This window comes from Dermacentor variabilis, chromosome 1 (assembly GCF_050947875.1).
Source record: "Dermacentor variabilis isolate Ectoservices chromosome 1, ASM5094787v1, whole genome shotgun sequence".
In the NCBI taxonomy this organism is placed as follows: Eukaryota; Metazoa; Arthropoda; class Arachnida; order Ixodida; family Ixodidae; genus Dermacentor; species Dermacentor variabilis.
This window is the reverse complement of record NC_134568.1, coordinates 39,776,360-39,798,972: the sequence shown is the minus strand read 5'-3', so window position 1 is coordinate 39,798,972 and position 22,613 is coordinate 39,776,360. Positions and strand designations below refer to the sequence as shown.

Here is a 22,613-nt window from a genome sequence, read left to right as displayed (position 1 = left end):
AAAAAAAGTCTGCAGGGAATTTTTGATATCAATTCAACCGGACGTGCTGCGTGCAGCTGATGTATTGCTGTCTCCACCACTTCAAGAATATTATAGGCTTATATGCTCAAAATTAAAACGAAAAAGTGGAGCATATATATGACAAAGACAAGAACAAAATTATTCTTGCGCTAGCTGTTTTGCGAGGACACGTGAAATGTTCGTTTCAGGCTATTCTTTTGGAAGAGAGAAAGTTCGTCCACTTTTTGACGCTCGTCCCGAAAATTAGCGTGGCACGCACATAAATATATTCATCTGCTTCGTAATTCAGCTGCACAGCGGCGCAGTAAAGGTTGCGCTGCGTGCAGGGAAGACAACGTTGTATGCACGTTTATGGCTGCGAGTTCTAAAACTACACATACACGCAATGATGTTGAAAAAGTAAAGACACAGATGGGAACACAGACGAACCATCTTTTTTTATGTGCATTTTTTTCGTTCATTTGCTTCATGTTTCTCGTTTTCCCGATACGCTACGCATGCGCGTGTGGCGCCACCGCTCTGGGAATCTCTGTTCGCGGGAGCTTAACGTTTGCGCAAATCAGCGCTTGGTAAAGAATGAGAAGCGCTGGGCTCGCTTGGAACGGAGAGCCAAGCGGTGTGACCCCCACCACGGCCTGTCGGGCATGCTGCAGTCTCTGCTACAGCGCGTGTTGCAAGACCAGCGCCCGAGACCACCTGTTCCGTGTCGGCAGATGTCATTACATACGCTGGTGCCGAGTTACAGCTGGAAAGAGGCACCGTAAGAACGAGCTCTCCGATGCGCTACGCGTGAGTTTGCACAGAGCGCCTGTGCACGCAAACTTCTTTTTAAGCTTCATCACTGCAGCACCGTGCCAGTAAAATGGCTGAGACGCGTGAAGCGACGCAGAGGCGTGGAACCGTGTGAGGCATAGCGCGAGGTCTATTTGTACATTAGGGTGAGAGAGAGAGAGAGAGAGAGATACAAAAGGGTAGGAAAGACAGGGAGGTTAGCCAGTGTAAGTACCGGCTGGCTACCCTGTGCTGGGGAAAGGGATAAAGGGAACAAAAGGAGAAGTAAGAAGAAAAAGAAACTGAAAAAAATTCACGCAGTAACGCGGTGATATGCACTTCAAAGACGCTCGCACAATTCACAAGCCCTTAAAAGCTTCAGCAAAGCCCTTAAGGCCTTGAGTGCAGAAACCCGTCTGGACCAGTGTCCTAGAACTTTTTCTTCTGTGAAGGGGCGATTGTCCAGTTTTTTTCGAGCGTGGTCACGAGCATTTTTCTTGGCCCATTCTAACAGGGACAGTCACAGCGGAGGTGCGCGATCGTCTCCTCGCAGCCCCAGGTGTCGCAAGCAGGGCTGACGGCCATTCCAATGCGGAAGGAATAGGCGTTCTTGAATGCCTCGCCGAGCCACAGGCGGCACAGAAGTGTTGCTTCCGCTCGTGGCAACCCTGGTGGAAGGCGGTGTTGCAAATGTGGATCCAATCTGTGGAGACGTGCGTTGGTGAATTCACTGGTGTTCCACAGAGTCTGCGTGAGCTCGCGCGCGAGGGTGCGAAGACTTGTGGCTGCATCTGTTCTTGACCGTGGTATTCGTATAATATGGGCACCATCGTAGGCCGATCGGGAAGCGTCATCCGCACTGTGATTTCCCGAAATTCCGCAGTGACCCGGTATCCACTGGTATATGATGTTGTGCCCCATGTCGATTGCGCGATGCTGGAGTAGTCAGATGTCTGCGACTAACTGCACATTAGGTCTGTGGTTGAAAGGGGACATTGTGCATTAGACTTTATGCTTGAGAAGGAGCAATGCTGCTGCTTAGTTGGCGCCGTCTTTCACGAACCCGACTGTGAGGGCAGGCTGTGATAATGTAAAACACGATAAAGCAAATAGAAAAGAGAGAGAAAAAAAGAAGTGTGTAAGCTATCAGCATAACTTAAAACGCGAGAAAGTCGTACACGACTATTGATTGTTCTGTTGCGTTTCCAGGTTCGACCACGTTTGCAATCATGGCTTAATTAGGACTCTAAAAGGCATGTCTAGGAATAGGCCATGCATGCTCAGAAACCGCCTATACGGAGTGATTACACGATTACGCGCGTAAAGATGGCAAGGAGTTCTCCCACGTGCGCGCAAGAGTGCAGACCATGCATCAAAACCCTTACAAAGGCCGCTAACTGATGATTAGATCGCGGCCAGTTTTTCACAATGCTTCACGAGAAAATGTTAAAACAGGAAGTTTGAGGGGAGAACGAATGCTGCGTTGTCCTAAGATGCGCGCACAGCAACGAAGAACATGATAGAAAAAGAAAGTATGCCGATAAAACGCACATGCTGGAGTCTATGTGAAGCGAAGCTTTGGTCAAGGCGGTGTGTGCAAAATGATGTACAACTAACGGCGATGGCTGCAATTGTGTTTACCTTCCAACCAACACAGCGCGCAACCTCCCGCAACGTTTAATTTTATGCCCTACAGTGCTGCGAAGTTATTCCGAAATGAAAACACCGAATGAGGCAGATGCAAAGCGTGGGACGTCTATATAACGATGTCACGAGGACGAATGCAAATGTATGATACTTGTCAAGGAAAGACTGGGGATAACACGTGTGCACAAGGAATTGCAACATGTCCCTTGCTCCATTATTGTATTCGGTACCTCTTGTGTGGCGGTGGCACAAATCCATTCTGAAGGATTGGCCAAAAATAAGAACGCACCTAGTCGCACATGCATACCGAATGGCTAAATAAAAGAAAACCGAGTAAATAAAAATATCCGTAGAATATAATGCGCTATATTCCTGAAAGGTGTGGGTATATTTGAGAGATACCTGTGAGCCGACATTCTATGTTCTTGTATATGCATTACCGTATTTACTCGGCTGTAACGCGAGTTTTTTTCATAACTTTCGTTGCTTGGACTCGACGCTCGCGTTACATTTGCATAACGGCAAAATTGATCATTTTAAAGCAAATAAATCTCGCGGCTTTTATCGTTATGTTGGCAGCCTGTATGTCCCGATCCAATGTTTAAACAAGTCTATCGAAGTCAAAACTTGGTTTTTGTTCGAATCGACGCCATTTTTGCTGTGCTTGGGTCTGGTGTTACGGTTACAGTGCTGCAGCAACCTTTGGCCTTTCGGGCTTCGACTCCGTTTATTCGTGACATTATGGCAACGTAGGGCATCCGGTGTGACGCCCTCTTCGAGAGACGAGCAATTTTGGCGGCCGAGAGGGCGGGAAACGCCGCTGTGACTCGGCGGCTCGACGTCAACGATTCAACGATTCGCGGATGGCAAGACCGACTGAAGGCCCTCTTTAAACCCGAGGCCGGCCGGAAGGGCCCTGTGGTCCTCGTAGTGACCTGGTAGTGTCTCCGAATCAAATGGTTTCGCGGCCTCTTATATAGTACTTAATATCAAACAAGCTCGGAGATGATGTGATTCTCGGGCGATCACTTTCAGCGATAGTTTCGCTTTCGTGAGGCTTGGCTCGTCCCGGCGCCGATACCCTCAAAGTTTATGGCTGACAGCACTCTTGGCACTCATAGCGAGCTTGCACAGCGCCGGAAACTCTTTTCGGGGACGCTTTCGGTGACGAGTCACGTGAAATTTCGCGAAAGCGATCCTATCTCTGGAAAGGATCACCCAAGAGAACTTGTTTGCTAATTGTGATTTCTTGAATAAAGGTTTCATTTCTTCTTACTTTCATGTCGCGTTACATTCGCGGTTTTACTTTTTCTATTTCGCTTGATTGGAAAGTTGATCCTCCCATTACAATCGTGGTCGCGTTACATTCGAGTAAATGCCATAATTTATTTTATTACTGTAGAATATAGGATTGCCTACTCGTACCATTTTGTCGGGCAGCCGGCACTTGCTTTCGGCGCCCTTATATTAACCTTCATAGATATAGTCACACATATTTCCGCCGAGATTTCCGCAGGGGTATGCTAGAATCAGCAAGATACATACGAAGCTCGGCGCCATTGAGGTGCCAGCCTACATTTCTGCCCCTGATGACACGTGCAAAGATGTAATAAGAAACATCGACCCTACATTTGACGAAGGAGCCCTTAGGAGGATGATTCTGAACCCAAGAAACCCTACGGCATTGGAAGTCAGAAGAATTAAGAACACACAAGTAGTTGTTACACTGTTCGACGGCATGCGAGTGCCCAACACGGTCATGTGTGGAGCCGCCCTCGTTCCATGCTTTCTGTACAACCGCAGATGGATGTATGCTACGCGTGTGGCCACGTGGATCACCGAGCCGACGTGTGCCCCAGTAGCGAAGAGGAAAAGCAGAAGTGCCACGGCTGTGGGAAAATGAAGTAATCAGAGTCACAAGAGGAGGAACACCAATGCACACCCAAATGTGAAGCATGCGGCGGCCCCCATATCACCGGGGATAGGGCATGCAGACAACGCTACCAGATCCTATATATCGTTAGGCGTCGGCGTCGAAGGCGACGACAAATGTTGCGAAAAGCACAGATGGCCAGCGGCGATGACATCAGCATCTCCTACGCACAGAGCTCGGCGACACCTGCGGCAGCATATGATGACTGCTCCCTGCAAGCCCGCTCACAATCGAGGGGGCGCTGTCGCTCCAGGAGGCGAACCGGCTCAGGGAAAGGCTAGAAATCCAGCGCATCCAGATCGAGATCCCGGTCCCGGTCTCGCTCCCAGCCCGCGAAACGGGCCACGTGGGCCGACAAAGTTAAGGGCTCCGGCACAACACCGTCGATGAGAAGGAAGACTACGACGGCCAAAAGAACAAGTGGTGAGGCACAGTCAGAGCAAATGAATGATCCCGGAATCCAATCACTTGAGGCGGAAAATCAACACCTTAGGCGCGAACTTGCAGAGCTTAAAGAAGCCTTAAATAGCATTAGAGGGCAAGTCTCGAACCGCGATGAGGATAAAATTAAAGATCTGGGCCCACTTGCTGGCAAATTCAAGCGTAAAGCTCCCAACCCAGAACCGGTGAGCAAGACAGAAGAGGAGGATGAGATGGCTGAGCTGAGCGAAGCCATAGCTACCGCCGCCGATCCTCCTGCCAAAATAAACAGCAGAGGCAAGCTAGCTGCCATAGAAAAAGCCCTAGGACGCATGATGGAAATGCTCTCCGGGATCGATACGAGATTAACTCAACTAGAGACCCAAGGTCGAAGCCAAAGGCAGGCATACGGTGTCGACAGTGCAGAATAAGGCAAACCCGAATCCCGAAAGTGGGGCTAAAGGGCTAATTCATCATACTCGGTAGGCAAAATGGCGAACGCAAATAGCAACAATCTGAAAATCTGGCAGTGGAACTGCGCAAGTTTCCAGAGGCGCAATGCCCCATTGGGACAGTTTAGCAGGTCTATTGCGGACAAGCCGCAAGTTATATTGTTACAGGAAACGCTATGTACAGCTGAAATTTCCCTCTCGGGGTACCGCATGGTAGCATACAGGAGAGAAAAGGGCAGAGGTATCGCTACCCTAATCAGAAAGAACATCTCGTTCGTTGAGCACGAGGTCCGCGCGTACAAAGCGGGCCTCGAGGCCCAGTTAATAGAGATCGTACCCAACAGAACAATCAATTCTAAAATTTTCATTCTAAACGTGTACAGCGCACCATCGGTCAGGAAAAGAGACTTTAAAACATTACTAGGCACCACGTCTAGGGCGGCGAGAAGCGGGCCTCTCGTTGTTGCGGGTGACTTTAACGCACCCAATACGCAATGGGGGTACAGTTACAAAAGTGCAAAAGGGACGAACTTGGCCTTCAACGCTGCAGAGCTCGGCTTAATACTCGTCACAGACCCAAGGCTCCCCACCAGATCTGGTAATTCGGTCAGTCGAGATACGACTCCCGATCTCACCTTCCTCCGAGGTATCGAGGGCACGTGAGACAACCTCCAGAAGGGGCTAGGCAGTGATCATTACATACCGGAAATTCTGTTACGTGTCAAACCCAGACCGCCCGCGAGATATGAGTATGTGGAATGGGACCTTTTTCGAAAAATAAAAATGAAGCAGTCCCGCCAGACGAAACGTATGCAGATCTACTAGATAATCTGAACATGGCGGTTAAAGGAGCAACCAAAGAAATCATTACGGATGTTGAAGTTGCTAAAATGGACTCGAGACTTGCTCACCTTCTGGAGGTCAAACACGCCCTCTCAGCCACGTGGAAGACCCAATAGCTTAATCGTAGACTCAGATCGAAAATCGCGCTTCTTAACAAGGAGGTTGAAACCTATTCGGCCCAGCTCGCCCGGCAGCAATGGGATGAGACGTGTACAGAAACGGACGGGCGTATGCGAAGAGGTAGCAAATGAAGCTTACTGAAAAGTCTCCTCAACGATAAACAGTCTAAGGACACCCTTAGCCTTGCAACGGAGAGGCTCATTAAGAAGCAAACCGCAATCGGTCTCACCGACAGGGAATTAGCCAACAACTTAGCACGTAGTTATCTCCCCCTCGCCAAAGACGCGGATCGCCCCGTAGAGCGTGTGAACTACATGGGATACTCGGCACCTGATCTAGACGAACCTTTCCCTGTGTCAGAGATCAGACACGTTCTCTTCAATCTAAATGGCAGATCAGCCCCGGGACCTGATGGAATCACGAACAAACTCCTCAGGAACCTAGACGATAGGGCACTCGAGATAGTCACGGCCAAAATAAATGAAGTTTGGAAAAGTGGACAGGTCCCGATAGACTGGCGTACCGCAAAAGTGGTACTCATACCCAAACCAGGAAAACCTCCACATAAAAATAATCTGCGGCCTATTTCCCTTACATCATGCATCGCCAAGGTTGCGGAGCACGCGATAGATAATAGGATCACTGAACATATTGAAAACAAGGAACTCTTTAGACACAACCTAATCGGCTTTAGACAGGCGTTGTCCACACAGGACGCTATGCTTTTGCTTAAGAATGCAATCTTTGATAACCCTACTCGAGACGTGAGAGGGATCCTCGCACTGGACCTCTCCAAGGCCTTCGACAGGGTCGCGCATAAACACATCCTGACAGAGATTTCGTCTCTCAACCTGGGCCAGCGGTTTCATGATTACACCAGATCTTTCCTCGCGGATCGCAAGGCACACCTCCGACTAGGCATGGTCACGGGAGGACCCTAAGAACTAGGCACCTGCGGCACCCCGCAGGGCTCGGTCCTCTCCCCACTCGTATTTAATATAGCCATGAACAAACTCTCCACTCGCCTCGCTGCAATACCGAACGTGGGTCACGCCATTTATGCGGACGATATTACGATCTGGGCGCCGGGCGGATCGCTAGCCATGCTCGAAAACTCGTTACAAAGTGCGTTGGAGGCTACCGAAGATTTTCTTTCAAACACGGGCCTTGTACTCTCCCTCGCTTAATCAGAGCTACTGTTATACCGCCAGTCCAGACAGGGGGTCAGAAATCTTGCGCCTCTGGAAACTCTGCTGATAGGAATTTGAGCTAAAGATGGGCATCCCATACCGAGGAAAGACTCGGTCAAGATACTAGGTCTCCTCATTGATGCCAAGGGCTGTAACTCGACGGCCCTCAACAGGCTCACTGGACAGGCTAGTAATGTCCTAAGACTTGTAGCCCGCGTCTCAAAATCGAAGAGGCGGTCTTAAAGAGGATAATTTGCTCAGAGCTTATCAGGCATTTTTCCTGAGTCATGCCATCTACATCGCGCTGTACCTTAATTGGGGTAAAGCGGAAAAGGCCAAGCTCGACTCCCTAATCAGAACCGGCCTCAAGCGCGTGCTCGGCCTTCCGCAGTCCACAAGCACTGAGAAGCTGCTGGCGCTAGAACTCCATAACACCATCGATGAGCTAATAGAAGCTCACACAGCGGCTCAGATAATGCGACTTTCATCCACTAAGCCAGGGATTAAGATTTTAGAAGAAGCAGGAATCCAATCCAGACATGAACCTGCGACCAAAGTTAGCTTGACCCGGGAAACCAGACCTCGCATCATGGTTGACCCCGTCTCGTGAAACATCCACTCCGTGCATAACCAGGGTAGAAGATTCGCGAGAGCCAAGTCAGTCCTTAAAAAGATCAATCAGCAGAAACTAGATGTCCTCTTTGTCGATGCTGCCAGATATGACAGTGGGGATAAGTTCGCTGTCTCGGTGGTAGACGCGGGGGGCAACCTGGTCAATGCAGCCTCTGTTTATACTAAGTTTACCCATGTGACGGAGGAAGCGGCGATCGCTCTGGCTTTTCACAGCTCAAAAGTTCCCGCTATCGTCTTCTCGGACTCGCGCACAGCGGTCAGATCCTTCTCGTCCGCCCTCGTATCTGAACAGGCGTACAGTATTCTGATTAAAGCACTTCAAAGGACTAGGGAGAGTACCGAAGGAGGATACCGAATCTCGTGGTTCCCAGCCCATCTAGATAGCTCAATTAACCCGCTTGGATGTAATCCTAACGAGCAGGCCCACCGGAGAGCGCGCGATTTCACGCACCGCGCTGTCGCCGGTAGCCAGGCTTGGAACGAGGTCAACATCCACAAAGATCCATTATGTACATTTCACGAAATTGTTTCCCATTATCGACTAGGCAGGAGGACATTTCCACCCCCTCACCCCAAATTGAACGAACCTCAGGCTACCACACTAAGACTCCTGCAGACCCGTTCGTATCCCACTCCTCGGTCCCTTAACAAGATAAATCCTGAACACTCACAGTCGTGCCCCAAATGTGGTCATGACTCATGCTCCTTTGACCACATGCTCTGGCTGTGCCCAGCCCTTAACGCCTCTACACTCATCACGAAAGAACAATGGCAGGGATCTCTCAAGAGCAGCAATCTCCACTTTCAACTCCAGGCTGTCCAGAGGGCCCACGACATTGCGGCGGGACTTCATCTCCCGGTTCTATCGTGGGCGGAGCCACCGACTTGATCTTCGGGAGCCTTCGGTTTTGGCTCCCCGAGGTCTCAGTCCCTCAGGACTCAAATAAATTTCTTGTCATGTCATGTCATGCCGACCGACCAAGCAGCAGACAGCCGCAGCGACAGTAGCCACACCAAACCCATGAAAGCAGGCAAAGAAAGGGTGTCTTCAAAAGAAAGTCTCACATTCGTAGATTTAGAGTTACAGTCAAGGACGAATTCTGGCGATGTGACTAGTGTGGTTCACTGTTAAAGCCTGCAACAGTGACGAAAACGCCGCAATAAAAAATAATTGGAATAGTGACACGTGCGCTTGTTTGTCTTTATCGGGCGACATGTTTCACCGCCGAACAAATGTTATCGCACAGCGCAGGACACGCCTGCATGTGTTGGAAGTTTCTGGAACGTTATCGATGCTTCCATCCGCTGTCTGTGACCGAACCTTGTGTGATCTGATTGCATGTGTGCGCGACGCGAATAATGTAGAACTTTGTGGAAAGCACGCGGGTCCCAGCGATTACTCTGGAACATTCGACGACTGATGCATAAAAGCCGACGCGCTTGACCCGCTGATCAGATTTTCGACGATCGCCGAGTGTATTCGCCGTTACCGTTGTTCTTTGAGTGTAGCCTGCTTTTGAGGGCACAAGTTCGCCCAATAAAACGCTAGTTTCATTATTCACAGTTCTGCTGCCTTCTTCACTGTCACTACCACGTGACAATATAATTGTTTCATCACACTGGCCAAGTGTACTACTGTGTGAGCGTAAAGTATACCCTTTTTTATTTCTTTTTATTGCCCGCTCTGAGAACTCTGCAAGTGCCAGGCTTTTCAAGATTATACTTATTGACAACGCTCGCTCCTTCCTACGCACCTGTGCAGTGTAATGAAATATCTTTAGTGATCACTTCCAGCTGCAGAGCTAGCAAAGTGAAAAACGCAATTTGGCGTGTTACCTTTAACAGTGGACCTCACTGTAAGTGTTTGGCGCCTGGTGAGACGCCTAACTTGCCTTGTCGATACTCTACCTAGCGGTATCTTACAGTAGACACATCGAAATAGGCTTAGACTACAATACCGATGCAGCGTAGCCTTGAGTGTTGTTGAAGAAAATGAAAATACTGAGCGTTGAATCAATAATAGCGGTCAAGTGTACATGACCCTTCCTGCTAAACTTGTGGCTGAGATCAGGTGAAATTTCGCACACAGGTATAACGTTTTAGTTAGCTTTAGTTTAATAGCACGCATTCGAACATCACTGAACCCCTACCCCCTTCTTCAGTTTTGTCCGAATTAAATCCGAAGTGAGTGTCCTCTGCGGCGACGCCATTAAGGACATGTCGATTCCTCTGCAACGGAACGATGGCGCCATTTCGCCACGGCTGCAATAAACACCGGGTTTTCACTGTATAGGGACAGATGCCGCTACCGTTATGCTGTAGCAGAATCAAAAATATTCTATTGGCGACCACACCCTGGTATTTTAGGCATTGCTCCTGCGGTCATCCGTCGAACTGCGCCGCAATGCACCGGCGTAGGTCAGTGGGCAGCGTTTTTAAAAATGGTATTTCAAAAGACCACCCCAATTTCAAGAACTTTCAATTCGCAATGTCAAGAGGGTACGCCCTTCTAATGAAAGGCGTGCTTACAACACTTAATACTAACTTTCCCGGTGCGTTATAGCAGTGTTTTGTTGCTGACCGAAACACTGTTATAACACAGCAAGGGCGTTACAACTAAGTGTCATAAAGGCGCATGTTAATAAAAGGATTACCCTGTCGACGTTCCAAACTGAAAGTTATTGAAATTCGGGATCCCTTCTGAAATATAATCTCTTTAAAAATGCTGCAATTGTTTTATGTTGGTGCACTGCGATGACCTTCGACATAGCCGAAGGGGCAATGTCCGAAATTTCTGACCGTGTGCCGCTGACGACACGCACTTCGGATTTACTGTAGACGAAACTGCTCAGTAATGGTCGGAAACGCCGTATTGAAGAAAATTTGCGTTGTCAGCCATTCCAATACGGAAGGTTACTCCTAGCCGTAGCCGACAAAGCGAGCCATGTAGCCTTGCATTGGCGGAATCATGGTGGGATGCGAAAGTGGAGCGAGGAGTCCAAGGGGTGCAGTTGGTTGTTTTGAAAACTTCGCGTGTTCCGCTCGGAGAGCGTGAAGTCTCGTGCCAGTAGGCAAAGTACTCTAGCTGCATCTGACCGTAACAGCGGTATCGATTTCTGGGTGCTTAGCTTCAAAAGCTGACCGAGCAGTGCTATCAGCGTGCTCGTTAGGCATGATGCCGCAGTGACTTCGAAAGCGCTGAAATGTAATGGGGCGCCGTTTCTCGCTAAACTTATCACTTAGGGCTCCTGATTTCAAACGTAGTTGTTCATGTGGTCTGCGCCGCAGGGCTGACAGCAAAGACTGTATCGGTGCCTTCAAATCGCTGAATACGGATTATCTTCATAGTTCCTCTTGGCTGACGAGACCAACTGTAGCGGCTAGTGAGTGAGCCTACTGGTGCAGCAGGTAATCTGCTTGCCCATTTTTTTGTCTGATGTTTTGTGGTGAGGAAACGTGAGTAACATTAACAGTTACCAACGAATTCTATAAATTTGGATCGCTAACGCTTGCCAATCATTGCTCATTTGAGAACGGTATGAGACGAAATATCTTACTCTAACAGGCAGAAATGTAGCGACTTATATGTTATGACGCACGAGAGACAATACGCTCGCACAGCGTGAGCATCTGTACACGCGACGATAATCGCTTGGGAACGTCGCCAGCAATTTATGTGTGACAGCTCTTTTCCCCGATCTCTACCCACAAGGTGTTTTGCTCTCCCGGCTCTATATCTATAGGTGAAACGCGTGTTGAGAAGCGCCTATACGCAATATGCCAGCTGTGCTCTCTCGTGCTCTCCATTACTCTTTTCGTCGTGCTCTCGTTCGAGTTTTCTTTTTTTTTCTCCATCTAACCTCGCTACACAGCGAGCTTGTGTCGTGTCATAAACGCAAAGCGCTACATCACACACTGCGCCTCACTAACACTGTAAAGATGGTCGCGTATTGAAAATCAGCGCGTTCCCGAAACGCACTCACTTGTTCGAACAACTCAATTGTGATGGAAGAAAACGTTAAGTTCATCATCAACGTGACCGTGAAACAAACCGTATGCTACTGTCTGAAGCAAGTTAAATCAGAATAATTTCAAATTTCTGACTTCTTATTTTTTTTTTGCTTCTCTCTCTTTTCGCAGTGATTACGCCAGGACACAGGTTCCCGGACTTCAAGTGGTCGACTCCTCAGAGTGAGGAAGGTCAGTGCGTCAAAGTAATAAAATATGTAGCGACAACGCTCTGCAAGATGGCTCTTTATAGTTACGTTTACAAATCAATGACGTTATCAAATTTTCGCTAAAGCTTTAGGCAAATGAACTGGAAACAGGGAGACTTTTGACATGAACAGTGCAAATACCTGCCGCAGTACATCCGTGGATACGGTATCCCTTGCAGAGAAAAAGGTTCGATTCCTGGTAACGGCGCACATGGTATCTTTCTAGGAAGGAAATGAAAAAATAAACTAAGCAAAAGACAACAGTGTGCTTGGATTTTGTTGTAACTGAACATATCCCAAGGTAGTTGCAATTACTCCGGAACTCTTGATCCTTTATATTACATCTCTCATAGGCCACGTAAGGCCTTTTTCTGTTTCTTTCGGGCCTTTCTCACCTTTTGGAAGGACGACGACGAAGTTTTTGTGCTCGGTTGCTGGTTTTTTTTTGGTGCTGCAGTTTCTTTCTATTTATATGCTTTTCGTGCATCAGTAACAGGCAACGACGTTTGCGCTGAACCCTCAAGACTCCTACCCTGCTGGGAGTAGGAGTCTCCCCGCAGAGCTTGCCATGGAAAATGTGGTCTTAGACTCGTCTGGCGGTCAGCATAGACCGCCCGTGGCTCGAAAGCGGCTCAGTTCGGCAGTAGAATCTGACGCTGCTGATTCTGAGCCTTCTGACTAAAGATAAGAAGATTCGGATGCTTTCATACCTGTCAAGCATCGCCGTCCAAGACAGACGTTTCCGGCATCGTCCTCAAGTGAAGCGACTATCATACACAGCAGCATCTAGACTACGGCAGTAGCTTTCATGCCCGTCAACGCGATGGCAAACCTGAGTGCTATCTCCCGACAGAAACTTAATGGTTTCTTCTTCAAACTTACCCCTGTACTAATCCAAGAGGTTCGCATGAACCCCTGGAAAAATGTCAATGCCGTTGACACAACTGATGATAAGATGGTGCAAACTGGTTTGTCTGAAATCTGTGGGGTCCACGCGCGACCCTACATACCACAGGGTACAAATATAGCAGCTGGTGTCGTATCTGATGTCGACTTGGACCTCAAAGACGATGTTTTTAAGAGCATGATCGTTTGCACGCCACCATGCAAAATAATTAACGTTCGAAGCCTGGGCTCGTCAAAGTGTATGAAGATACTTTTTGCCTCTGGAAAGCTGCCTAGTCATGTAAAGGCTGGACTTATGCGCTATCCTTTACGACCTTTCGTACCATGGCCTTTGCAATGTCATAAGTGTTTTAAGATTGGTGATGTTCAGGGCTTTTGCACTAGAGATCTGGTCTATGCCAAATGCGGTGGGAATCACCATGTAGATTCCCGTGAAAGTCAGGCATATCGGTGCCTTAACTGCAATGGTTAACATTTGGCAACGGATAAAGGATGTCCCTCATTTAAGAATGAACTAAAGGCACTAAAAGAGACAGCCAAAAAGAAGGCAGCAGGAGATGAAAGCTTCCGTCGACGTAGTGCTGCTCCAGCGACTGGAAAAGCAGCGCGTTCAAAGAATGACAAAGACAACGCGTCTGAAAGTAGGGGGGGGGGGGTGGACCTTCTGCCTCTCAGACTCATCATGGCAAGCGCTGCCATCGAAATCGTCAGAACAAGTCTCTACAAAGACTTCGACCACAGTGGAAAGCACTCTAAACACAGTATCTAAACCGGTCTCAGCCAACGATGATGTGCAACTTGTCAATCTTCTGAAGATGCTTGTCAACGTCATCAGATCTCTAATCGCCGGTCGTCAGACACCAGCAGCGTCAGCTGCAGAGCAAATTTTGGAGGCCCTCGTTCCAGTCCTCGACGGCCTTCACTGGACGTTTTACCGGAAACAATTTTAACAGTTGTCAGCAGCCTCGCGCCTTTGTGCTGCAATTGAATGTCAGGTCGATGCGATCGCGGCACGCTGATCTAGTTCTTCGACTCATCGCTATGAAGACTCCATCAGACGTTATAGCGCCTCAGGAAACTAACGTACGGAAATACGAATATCGATTGCCAGGCTTCGCGGGTGCCCACAGTAACACTCGATGCGCGGAACCAGCTTGTGGCTCTTTCCAGTGTGTGGACGCGGCGCATACGCTCAATGCTTCAAAAGCATCGGTGTACGTGCGTGATGACTTGGATTTCGCGGTTCTTGACACAGACGGCATCGGTGACGATGAGTTTGAGTGTGCAGATGTTACTGTGAGCCTCAGAGGTGTGCCTACAGCGGTGTCAAGCATATACAACAGGCCTACACGTTCTTCGGATACCTCACTGCTTAGTGTCTCGGTGTGGTGCATCGTTTGTGTTATGCGGAGATTTTAATGCCCACCATCCACGATGGTGTAGCCGTCCCCAAGACAATTGTGGGGCTGAGATCACCTACCCATTTGGTTAACACCAACACACTGCGGGCCGCCAGACTGCTGTGCATACAGTGACAAACTCGGACAAGTTCCTGTCAGCTGATCTCAGAGGCACCATCTCAAGACAGCCTGTTCAAACTGATGAGTGAGTGTTTATGAGAAGCTACAGTACAACGACGATAGATCCGATACTCCGTCGTCGACTGGCTAGTCCCCAAAAGTTATAGCGGAGGCATTTGCAGACATTTTTGTCTCTCCTGCATCCAGTGACACAACAAATGGCGACCTTCCTTCTTTGACAAGTCACAGTACCATAACCCCTTCCTGCGGTCCTGCCTACTAGATGGATGAGGCAGATTTCACTCTTGAGGAGCTGCGACACACGCTGAGCCTCTCCAAACGCCGCAAAGCTCCAGGTGAAGATGGTGGGACGTATCAAGCATTGCGGAACTTTGGTAAGAGTTTTCATGACCGTATATTGGACGAGTATAATGAAGTATGGATAACCAGTGTAATCCTTGCTGAATGGAAATCGTCCATGGTGATACCAGTTTCAAAGCCCGGGCGCCCTGAAAGACACCTCGCCCTACCGGCCAATATCCCTAACTTCAAATGTCATCAAGGTAATGGAGCGAATGGTCTTGTTTCGCTTAGATGTCAGGCTAGAGGAGCTGCATTTTTTCCCTGATGTCATGAGTGTCTTTCGTCTGGACAGCGTATCCAGACGGACAGCGTATCCAGACGTATGATACGCTGTCCAGAGCCGTTCGGCTCTGGACAGCGTATCAGACCTGGTTTCAGCACTCCAATTTGCTAAAGGAAACAAGCATTCCGCCTACATAATCTTCCTAGACATACAGCAAGCTTTTGATTCAGTTCCGCATAAGGCGATTATTTTCGCTTTTGCAACCGGGGGAATATCGGGTCGTCTGCTCCAATTTGTGCATAATTTTCTATCGGACCGCCGGATGAAAGTGCGCATCAGAGGAATAACTAGTGAATACCGAAATGTGAAGTGCGGTGTCCCACAGGGCAGCGTTTTAACGCCGCTTTTGTTTAACACCGTACTCGCCGCGCTTCCATGTCGTTTCCCTCGGGACAGTGACTTCCCTTTGAGCATAGCTGTCTACGCAAATTACATTGCTCTGTGGATAAGCGGCCCTTCGCACCTTGGTCCGCGGCTTCGTGCAAGCTTGCAAAGAGCTCTAAACGCTTCTTCGGAGTACTTGGGTGAAGTTGGCCTGCTCATATCACCTGTTAAGTCGGCTGCAGTAGCATATCACCCTAAACAACGCGCTCGTCGAACAATGAGCTGACTGTACCTTGACGAAATGCCTATATACTGGGTGCGACAACACCGTTATTTGGGGTTAATTGTGGATGCTCGCACCTGTTGGCGTCCTGCCGTTAAATTTGTATGACGCAAATAGCATTCCCTCTTAAGTATGTGGCCGCCTCGACTGCTAGAGGTGCTGGCTGCGACCAAACAACGGCTCTCCAGGTGTACCAGTCATCTGTACTCTCAGGCATGATGTATGCCTTACCAGTCCTGAATATACCACCTAGTTTGATGGCCCAAGTGGAACGAGATCATCGCGTTTCCTTTCGCCTAATGCTTGGATTACCTCATGAGGCGCAATCTGTTGCATTACTGACTGAAGCGCATCAGTTACCACTGAGGCTTCAAGCAGAGGAGAGAGCTCTGTATCATATTGAGCCTCTGCATCGCACATCGAATGGTCAATCGCTCCTTGATCGTCTCATTGACCGCCCGTTAACTCGCATGGGAAAAATGACGGCATTATTTATGAATACCACTGACATTTCTGAACATGCTGGTTAAGTTACGCCTCCACTTCCAAAAGATATTACGAAACACATATTCCCCATTCACCTCACAATCCCTGATATACACAAAAAGTCTGATATGCCTGTTTCGGCAACACTCTAATTGGCTCAGTCTCACTTGTTCGAGAAGTTTCCAGATTATCTTCAAGTTTTCACAGATGCATCTGTACACAACGACGGTCAAGGCGCCTCTGCAGCTTTTTTCTGCCCTTCGACTCAAGTACGGCGTATCTTTCAAATACCTCATCCAACTTCGTCAACAACCGCGGATCTAGCAGCAATTAATGTTACACTGAAATGCGTGCAAGAGGAGTTAACTACATCGAAGATTGCCATCTTTACGGACTCCCGCGCTGCCCTTAACAGGTTACAACGCAGTAAGATTGATTGCCCAGTTGTGCGCAGCATTACTCTGCAAGCAAAATTTCATCGCGTGGGGTATCGCTCGTTGCTCAATGGATACCTTCACGCGTAGGAATCGCCGGAAATGAAGAAGCTGATCGGCTCGCTTCAAGTTGCGCTCATAATAACTGTGACTGCCCAGAAATATTGTGCAAGCTTGATGACGCTCGTCTGCTGATTCGTCGCCACCTACTTAAGCAGCATCCAGACCAGCGCGTGGCAAATGGAACGTTCCCGGCCCGTGTTCGCGGTCGAGGCTTGCCTCGCCGTGCTAGAGCTCTAATACTCAAGCTGAGGGTTGGCTGCGTGAACGTGCACGAACGTTATACAGACAAGGACTTTTGGCCAGTCCATCGTGTAAGTCTCGTGGCTGCTGCGAGACTCTTCAGCACCTTATACTTGAGTGTCCCGCTTTCAGTGCGCATGTCGTGCGCATGTCGTGCGCATGTTTCAGTGCGGATGTCGCTAGTGAGAGACTATCATCTCCTTGGCCTGCGCTGTACGGCACTCGACGAATGTTTGTGCCCCAGTGATTGTGCGTCTAAACGTGAACAGGCTCATCGCGCTATACTTACTTTTCTAGAGTTAACTAACTTAGGTTCACGTTTGTAGCGTCGAAACTATTCTATTCAACATTCTGTAGTAGCGTGACCTTCAGTGGCCGGCCCTACTGTGTGTGATCTGTACTGTACGTTCTACTTTATTCTTTAAATTTGTACTGTTGCTCTTCCTTTCCTCTTTCCTCCCCTCCTTCCTATCTTCCATTTCTGTGTTGCTGTCACCTCCCTTCTGAAGACTAGGCAGGCGTTGTGCCCCTTCCGGTGGCAGTTGCCAACCTGCTCCTCGCTTTCCCTTTCCTGTTAATTGTATATAAGTGCTCAAAACAAATAATAATAATAATAATAATAATAATAATAATAATAATAATAATAATAATAATAATAATAATAATAATAATAATAAAATAAGCCAAAATCAATTTTTGCTAACTAAGAATGGTGTAATACATTCAGTGTATTTTAGGTCTAACTAAAAACTTCAAACATCCACATAGTCATACTTGAAGGGTAACACGTGGGACGCATCCCCAAACATAGAACGCGTGTCTCTGGATCCCGAACAACCAACACGGACATGGACAAATTATGTTTGGTGGCGGATTGTCAGTGGTGTCAAGAATGTGCCTGGCACCAACTACCAAAGAGACTGCTCTAACATTATGGGAGCGAGTAGCCAATCGTTGAAAACATATCGACGCTGGTAAGAAAGCACGCATACCAATTAATTCTTTGTCGCTCTTACAGGGCACGTCTTGCATGCATACTTGGACCGACATAGTGACACGATCACGGTCATGAAGCAAGGATTAAACACAGGCAAAGGCCCATTGAAGCCAGTAATTCTAACAGAAGGTCTTGTCAAGAAACCAATAGGACTAGAAGAGGCCGTCGTAGCCAAAAGGGGTAGTCGCACATTCGTGTATGCGTGTGAAGACCAAAGGACTGTATGTATAGGCAGAGGGTATCAGACAGAGGGCAATAAGTAAGCTCCAAGTAGAATTAGCGGCGCTCTATGGAACTTTTTGTCTGTATCGTTCTTGCCAGAATTAGTAGCGGGCTGAAGTGCAGGGTCGGCGTCGCATGGTTGGGGACACGTTATTCGTTATTAGGTGCTGCCGTGTGTTCCAAACGAGCCCAGAAAGAGGAAAGGCAACATGGTCAGGCAAGAAATGAAAATGAAGTTGTTAAGGCTGTTTTAAATGCGTGCTGAAACACTATACTTCAAGCGCTCTGGCATCTTAACGGCAGTCATCCTTTGACATTTTAGGTCATTGCAAGACGAAAGCCATAGCAGTCTTTAAACTGATTGGTTTAGCTAGTTTCAAGGTTACTATGATGATTTCAAAGATTATACCTACGCCAATTACAGATAATGGCATTGACAGAAAAACAATTCCGGCAGACCCCATCTCACTATGACGGTCGACGTTAATACATTAGCCTTATGACGAAATGTTGCACAGCAGCGTATTGCCCCCGCCGAAACGCGTCATGTATGAGCCTCGCACTGCAGCGGGGCTCCTCTTTCGAGCTTACCTCTGGACACGCTGCGCCATCTAGCGATGCGCGCGAGAAGTGCGCGCCAAATTTATCTCCTTTTGCGTGACCTCAGAGATTGCCTCGGTGGCGCGCCGGTGCATGTGAGCCGTGTATTGCAGCTGGGACCCTCTCTTGGGCATCTGTCTGGACACGCTGCGCCATTTAACAGGGCGCCCGCCAAGCCGCGCGAAGTCCCCCTCCTTTTGTGTGGCTTCCGAGATGCGCGGGGCACCTGTATGTGATGACGCTTAGATTTGTTTCATCGCTGCTCGCGGGCATCCGTGGCGCAGCGCTAACGCACCGAGTTGTCGTGCTTGAGTAACCCACGTGATGCGGGTTTGATTCCGCCCAAGACCCTATCAGCTTCAAAGGGCTTTCTTCTTCTTTTTAGAAGGGTGGAAGGAGGCTAGACAAACCCAAAGTGACTTAAGTAGGCTAAGAATGTTATTCTCATTAAAATGTAACTGTAAATCAGCAGATATTAGGATAAAGCTCGCTCTGCGGCCTCGCTCATTGCGAGAATCTAAATGCGGTTGTCCCACGTCAACACCTGATAACACATTTACCATACCACCGTGACTGTACGGTAAAGCGAACGAAAAAAAACACATGATTACAGTGCCTGAAATACCGATACGTAATAACGAATAATCAGTTTTGATGTTCTATGACCGAATGCCGGGAATTTGTATGAGGGACGTGTACTGGGAGGCTCCGGATTAATTTTCAACATCTTGGAATATTTATCGCCCCCTTAAATCAAAATCTAGAATTGTTTTTTTTTATTATAACTTGAAGTAGCGCGAATAAGACGAGGATAGGAACCGAGAACAAACACTACTCGATGAGCGCGTCTTTTTTTAATTCTCCTTTCATCAAAATATGGCCGCCGCTGTAGCAAATTCTAGGCGCGACATTGTGCCCATCCGAAATAGCAATAGCTAGCTATATGAAATTTGCACTCATGCACAATAGGCAGCTAATCGCAACGCATGTTAGAGAGCTTTAACTTGTCCTTAAACATCTCGCCATTTACCATCGACGGCCGTAGCGAAACTGGTAGCGACATCTTATTACGTTTTGTGCAACTATACCAAGCACTTGAATAACTTCTTTTGTATTGCCTGAGCGTTATTGTCAAAGGCAAACCATAACGGTACTGCATGTTAGCTATTTTGTCGCTAGGACGATTTCTGTGCCCTCTGATAACACTATATGTGTCACAGGATGGCGCTACGAGCGTTGTAACTACCGTACACATCTCTGGTGACACGGTATTCCGCAAATGGTAATACGTTCACGCATAAGCTATAACTCTCCCTTCTTAACAGATCTACTGCGATCACAAGTCGGAAGTAAAGCTGCCTGGGGTGGTGCTTGCGTCCATTTCACTCAGCACAAGCACCTCAGAGAGCAAGGCCGCCGCGATAATGTAGCTGTTGCGCCAATTAATGTATAGCATAAAATTCATTTAAACGTTTGGCTATGCAGGATGCATATAAGAATTCGGCCTCATTAGTTTATTTGTGCGGTACCTAGCTTTTGTGTGTTCCGCCAAAACGGAATGTGTGACGCCACACGCACTGACGGGTCGTCAACAACAATTACTCATTCACAGAAATTTCGAGAAGTCCAAGCGTTACTCCACCTTGCAATGAATCCAGTGGAAGCGTGCCTAACGTGCTCACGGACTACTCCATTCAGACTCTTCTTGGTTTGAAGACGGAAACGACAAGGTACGGAAGCGTAAGATTTTGAACATCCTTCTTTCCTTGTATGTTTTTTTTTTCGAGCTGCTGACCGTTGTTTATGTGAGTCGTCTCGATGTCACGTCAAGCATTTGGATCCGCATACATAGCGCGTAGGAGCCCGTGGTTGCGCAGAGACATCGTATTCAGTACCGTATAAGTAGGAAGAAAAAAAAAATTGACACGTGGGTTGGTGGGTGGCTGGCGGTAGTCAGGTAACCTAATATGGCATTAGAGAAAATGAAAGCCTACATCGACCTAGATTTGGTAAATTTATCATTGCAAATATAATTTTCATTAAATTTGTTGCGAAGCGTCGTCTAATATGGTCAAGCCACCGTTACTGAATTCAGCGCCCTACAGGTGGCACTACTGATGTAAGCGGGACATCAAGAATTTCATCGTACTGTCGGGTGTCTCGGCATATATTTATTTTGCCATGAAAAACTACCAAGAAGCTGCTAGCTTAAATACTCGCACAGTTTCAAATGCAATACAGAGTTTTAGCTTGCCCACGAGCTATATTACCGCTCGCGGAATAAGAGGGACGCGGAGCACAGGTGGCGCCATGTCGAGCCGGTCAAGTGAATTAACACAGGCGAAACTAAAATTTAGATGAACGAACTCTACTTAGTTTTTGCTTTAAAAATATCACCAGCGACAGTCGATGGCGCATTGAGACTTTTTATAACGACAAGGACGCCCATGCAACACAAGAATGGTCATAACACATTCTGGTTGGGGAAAGATTCGCGAAATGGCGCTACCTCTCCATCTGCGTTTCCAGCATTCCATAAACGGGAATGGTGTACGAACAAGCTAGAACTCTTTGTTGTAACTCTTCCTTATTCTTAAGCGCTTACATAGCACCATGCACTCGCTCTCGAAATCGTATCATGTAGAGCTGCAGTGTGGTGACCTAACATCGCCACTCCCATTTCGTTTATGCGTCATTTCTGACTAATCAAGCCTCCACTCACAGTATCTTTGTTCTTTTTAGCATTGTAGAAATGTGACATACATGCTAATTTAGCTTTACCTAATATTTATCTTTAGTATGCATTTAGGGTGGCCGCGTGCTTAAAGATGGGGATGGATGTAGTATAAGGGTAAGTGTCACACAGGCCCTGTACAAGTGATTCCTGGACGTTGAGTGTGCGCGCCGCATGTTTATGATGCTGGCTTTAGTGACATCAGGTGGTCCTGCTGTACTATACGTACAGAACGCAATTAACCTTGCGAAGTAAACGACAAAACGCTACTTACGGGCGTCTTAAGATAGGCAGTTTGCGGTGACGTAGGTTATAAACAAATTCTGAATCATGCCCTTTTTGCAACTCCTTGACTGAAAACAAGCGCACGTGCCGCAGAAGATTGACGCGCGTACCTTCATTTGCTATTAACATTATTCACCTGCTTCACTCTATATTACTATCGTAAGCAAAAGTTTCCAGCCTATCCTGGTGTTCAGCACTGGGCGAATGAATGAATGAATGAATGAATGAATGAATGAATGAATGAATGAATGAATGAATGAATGAATGAATGAATGTTTATCGAACAAGGATGACACTTTCGCCTAATTGTTGGGAATGGGGACAGTAGAAAAAGGGTGGATTTGTCAGTGGTACCGACCCTTCTTTAGAACTAGACGCGGTAGATGACCTCCGTCTCCCTCGCTAAAACCCCTGGAACGCTTCTTTAATGGTGCAGCATGTAGAGACATATAGGTACATCACAATATGTGTTCGGTACAAACTGATCTGCTGCGGCAACGTGTTTCCTGGAAATATGTTAACGTGGAACAGACTTGCACGCAACAAATTCATGTAATTAATTACTTGTAATCAGTTACATTTTCTTGTAGGTGATCCAGTATTGTGCGCGGTAATGTTCACTGTAA

General features: G+C 47.8%; 1 protein-coding gene across 1 annotated transcript in view; it reads left to right on the top strand.

Moving 5' to 3' along the window:
• The window catches only part of LOC142570938 (uncharacterized), a 43,368-nt gene that overhangs the window by 5,776 nt on the left and 14,979 nt on the right, over positions 1-22,613 (top strand). The window contains exons 2-3 of the mRNA XM_075679241.1: positions 12,171-12,230; positions 20,581-20,698. Coding sequence (XP_075535356.1) covers positions 12,171-12,230; positions 20,581-20,698 — 178 coding nt within the window. The remainder of the gene's footprint in view (positions 1-12,170; positions 12,231-20,580; positions 20,699-22,613) is intronic.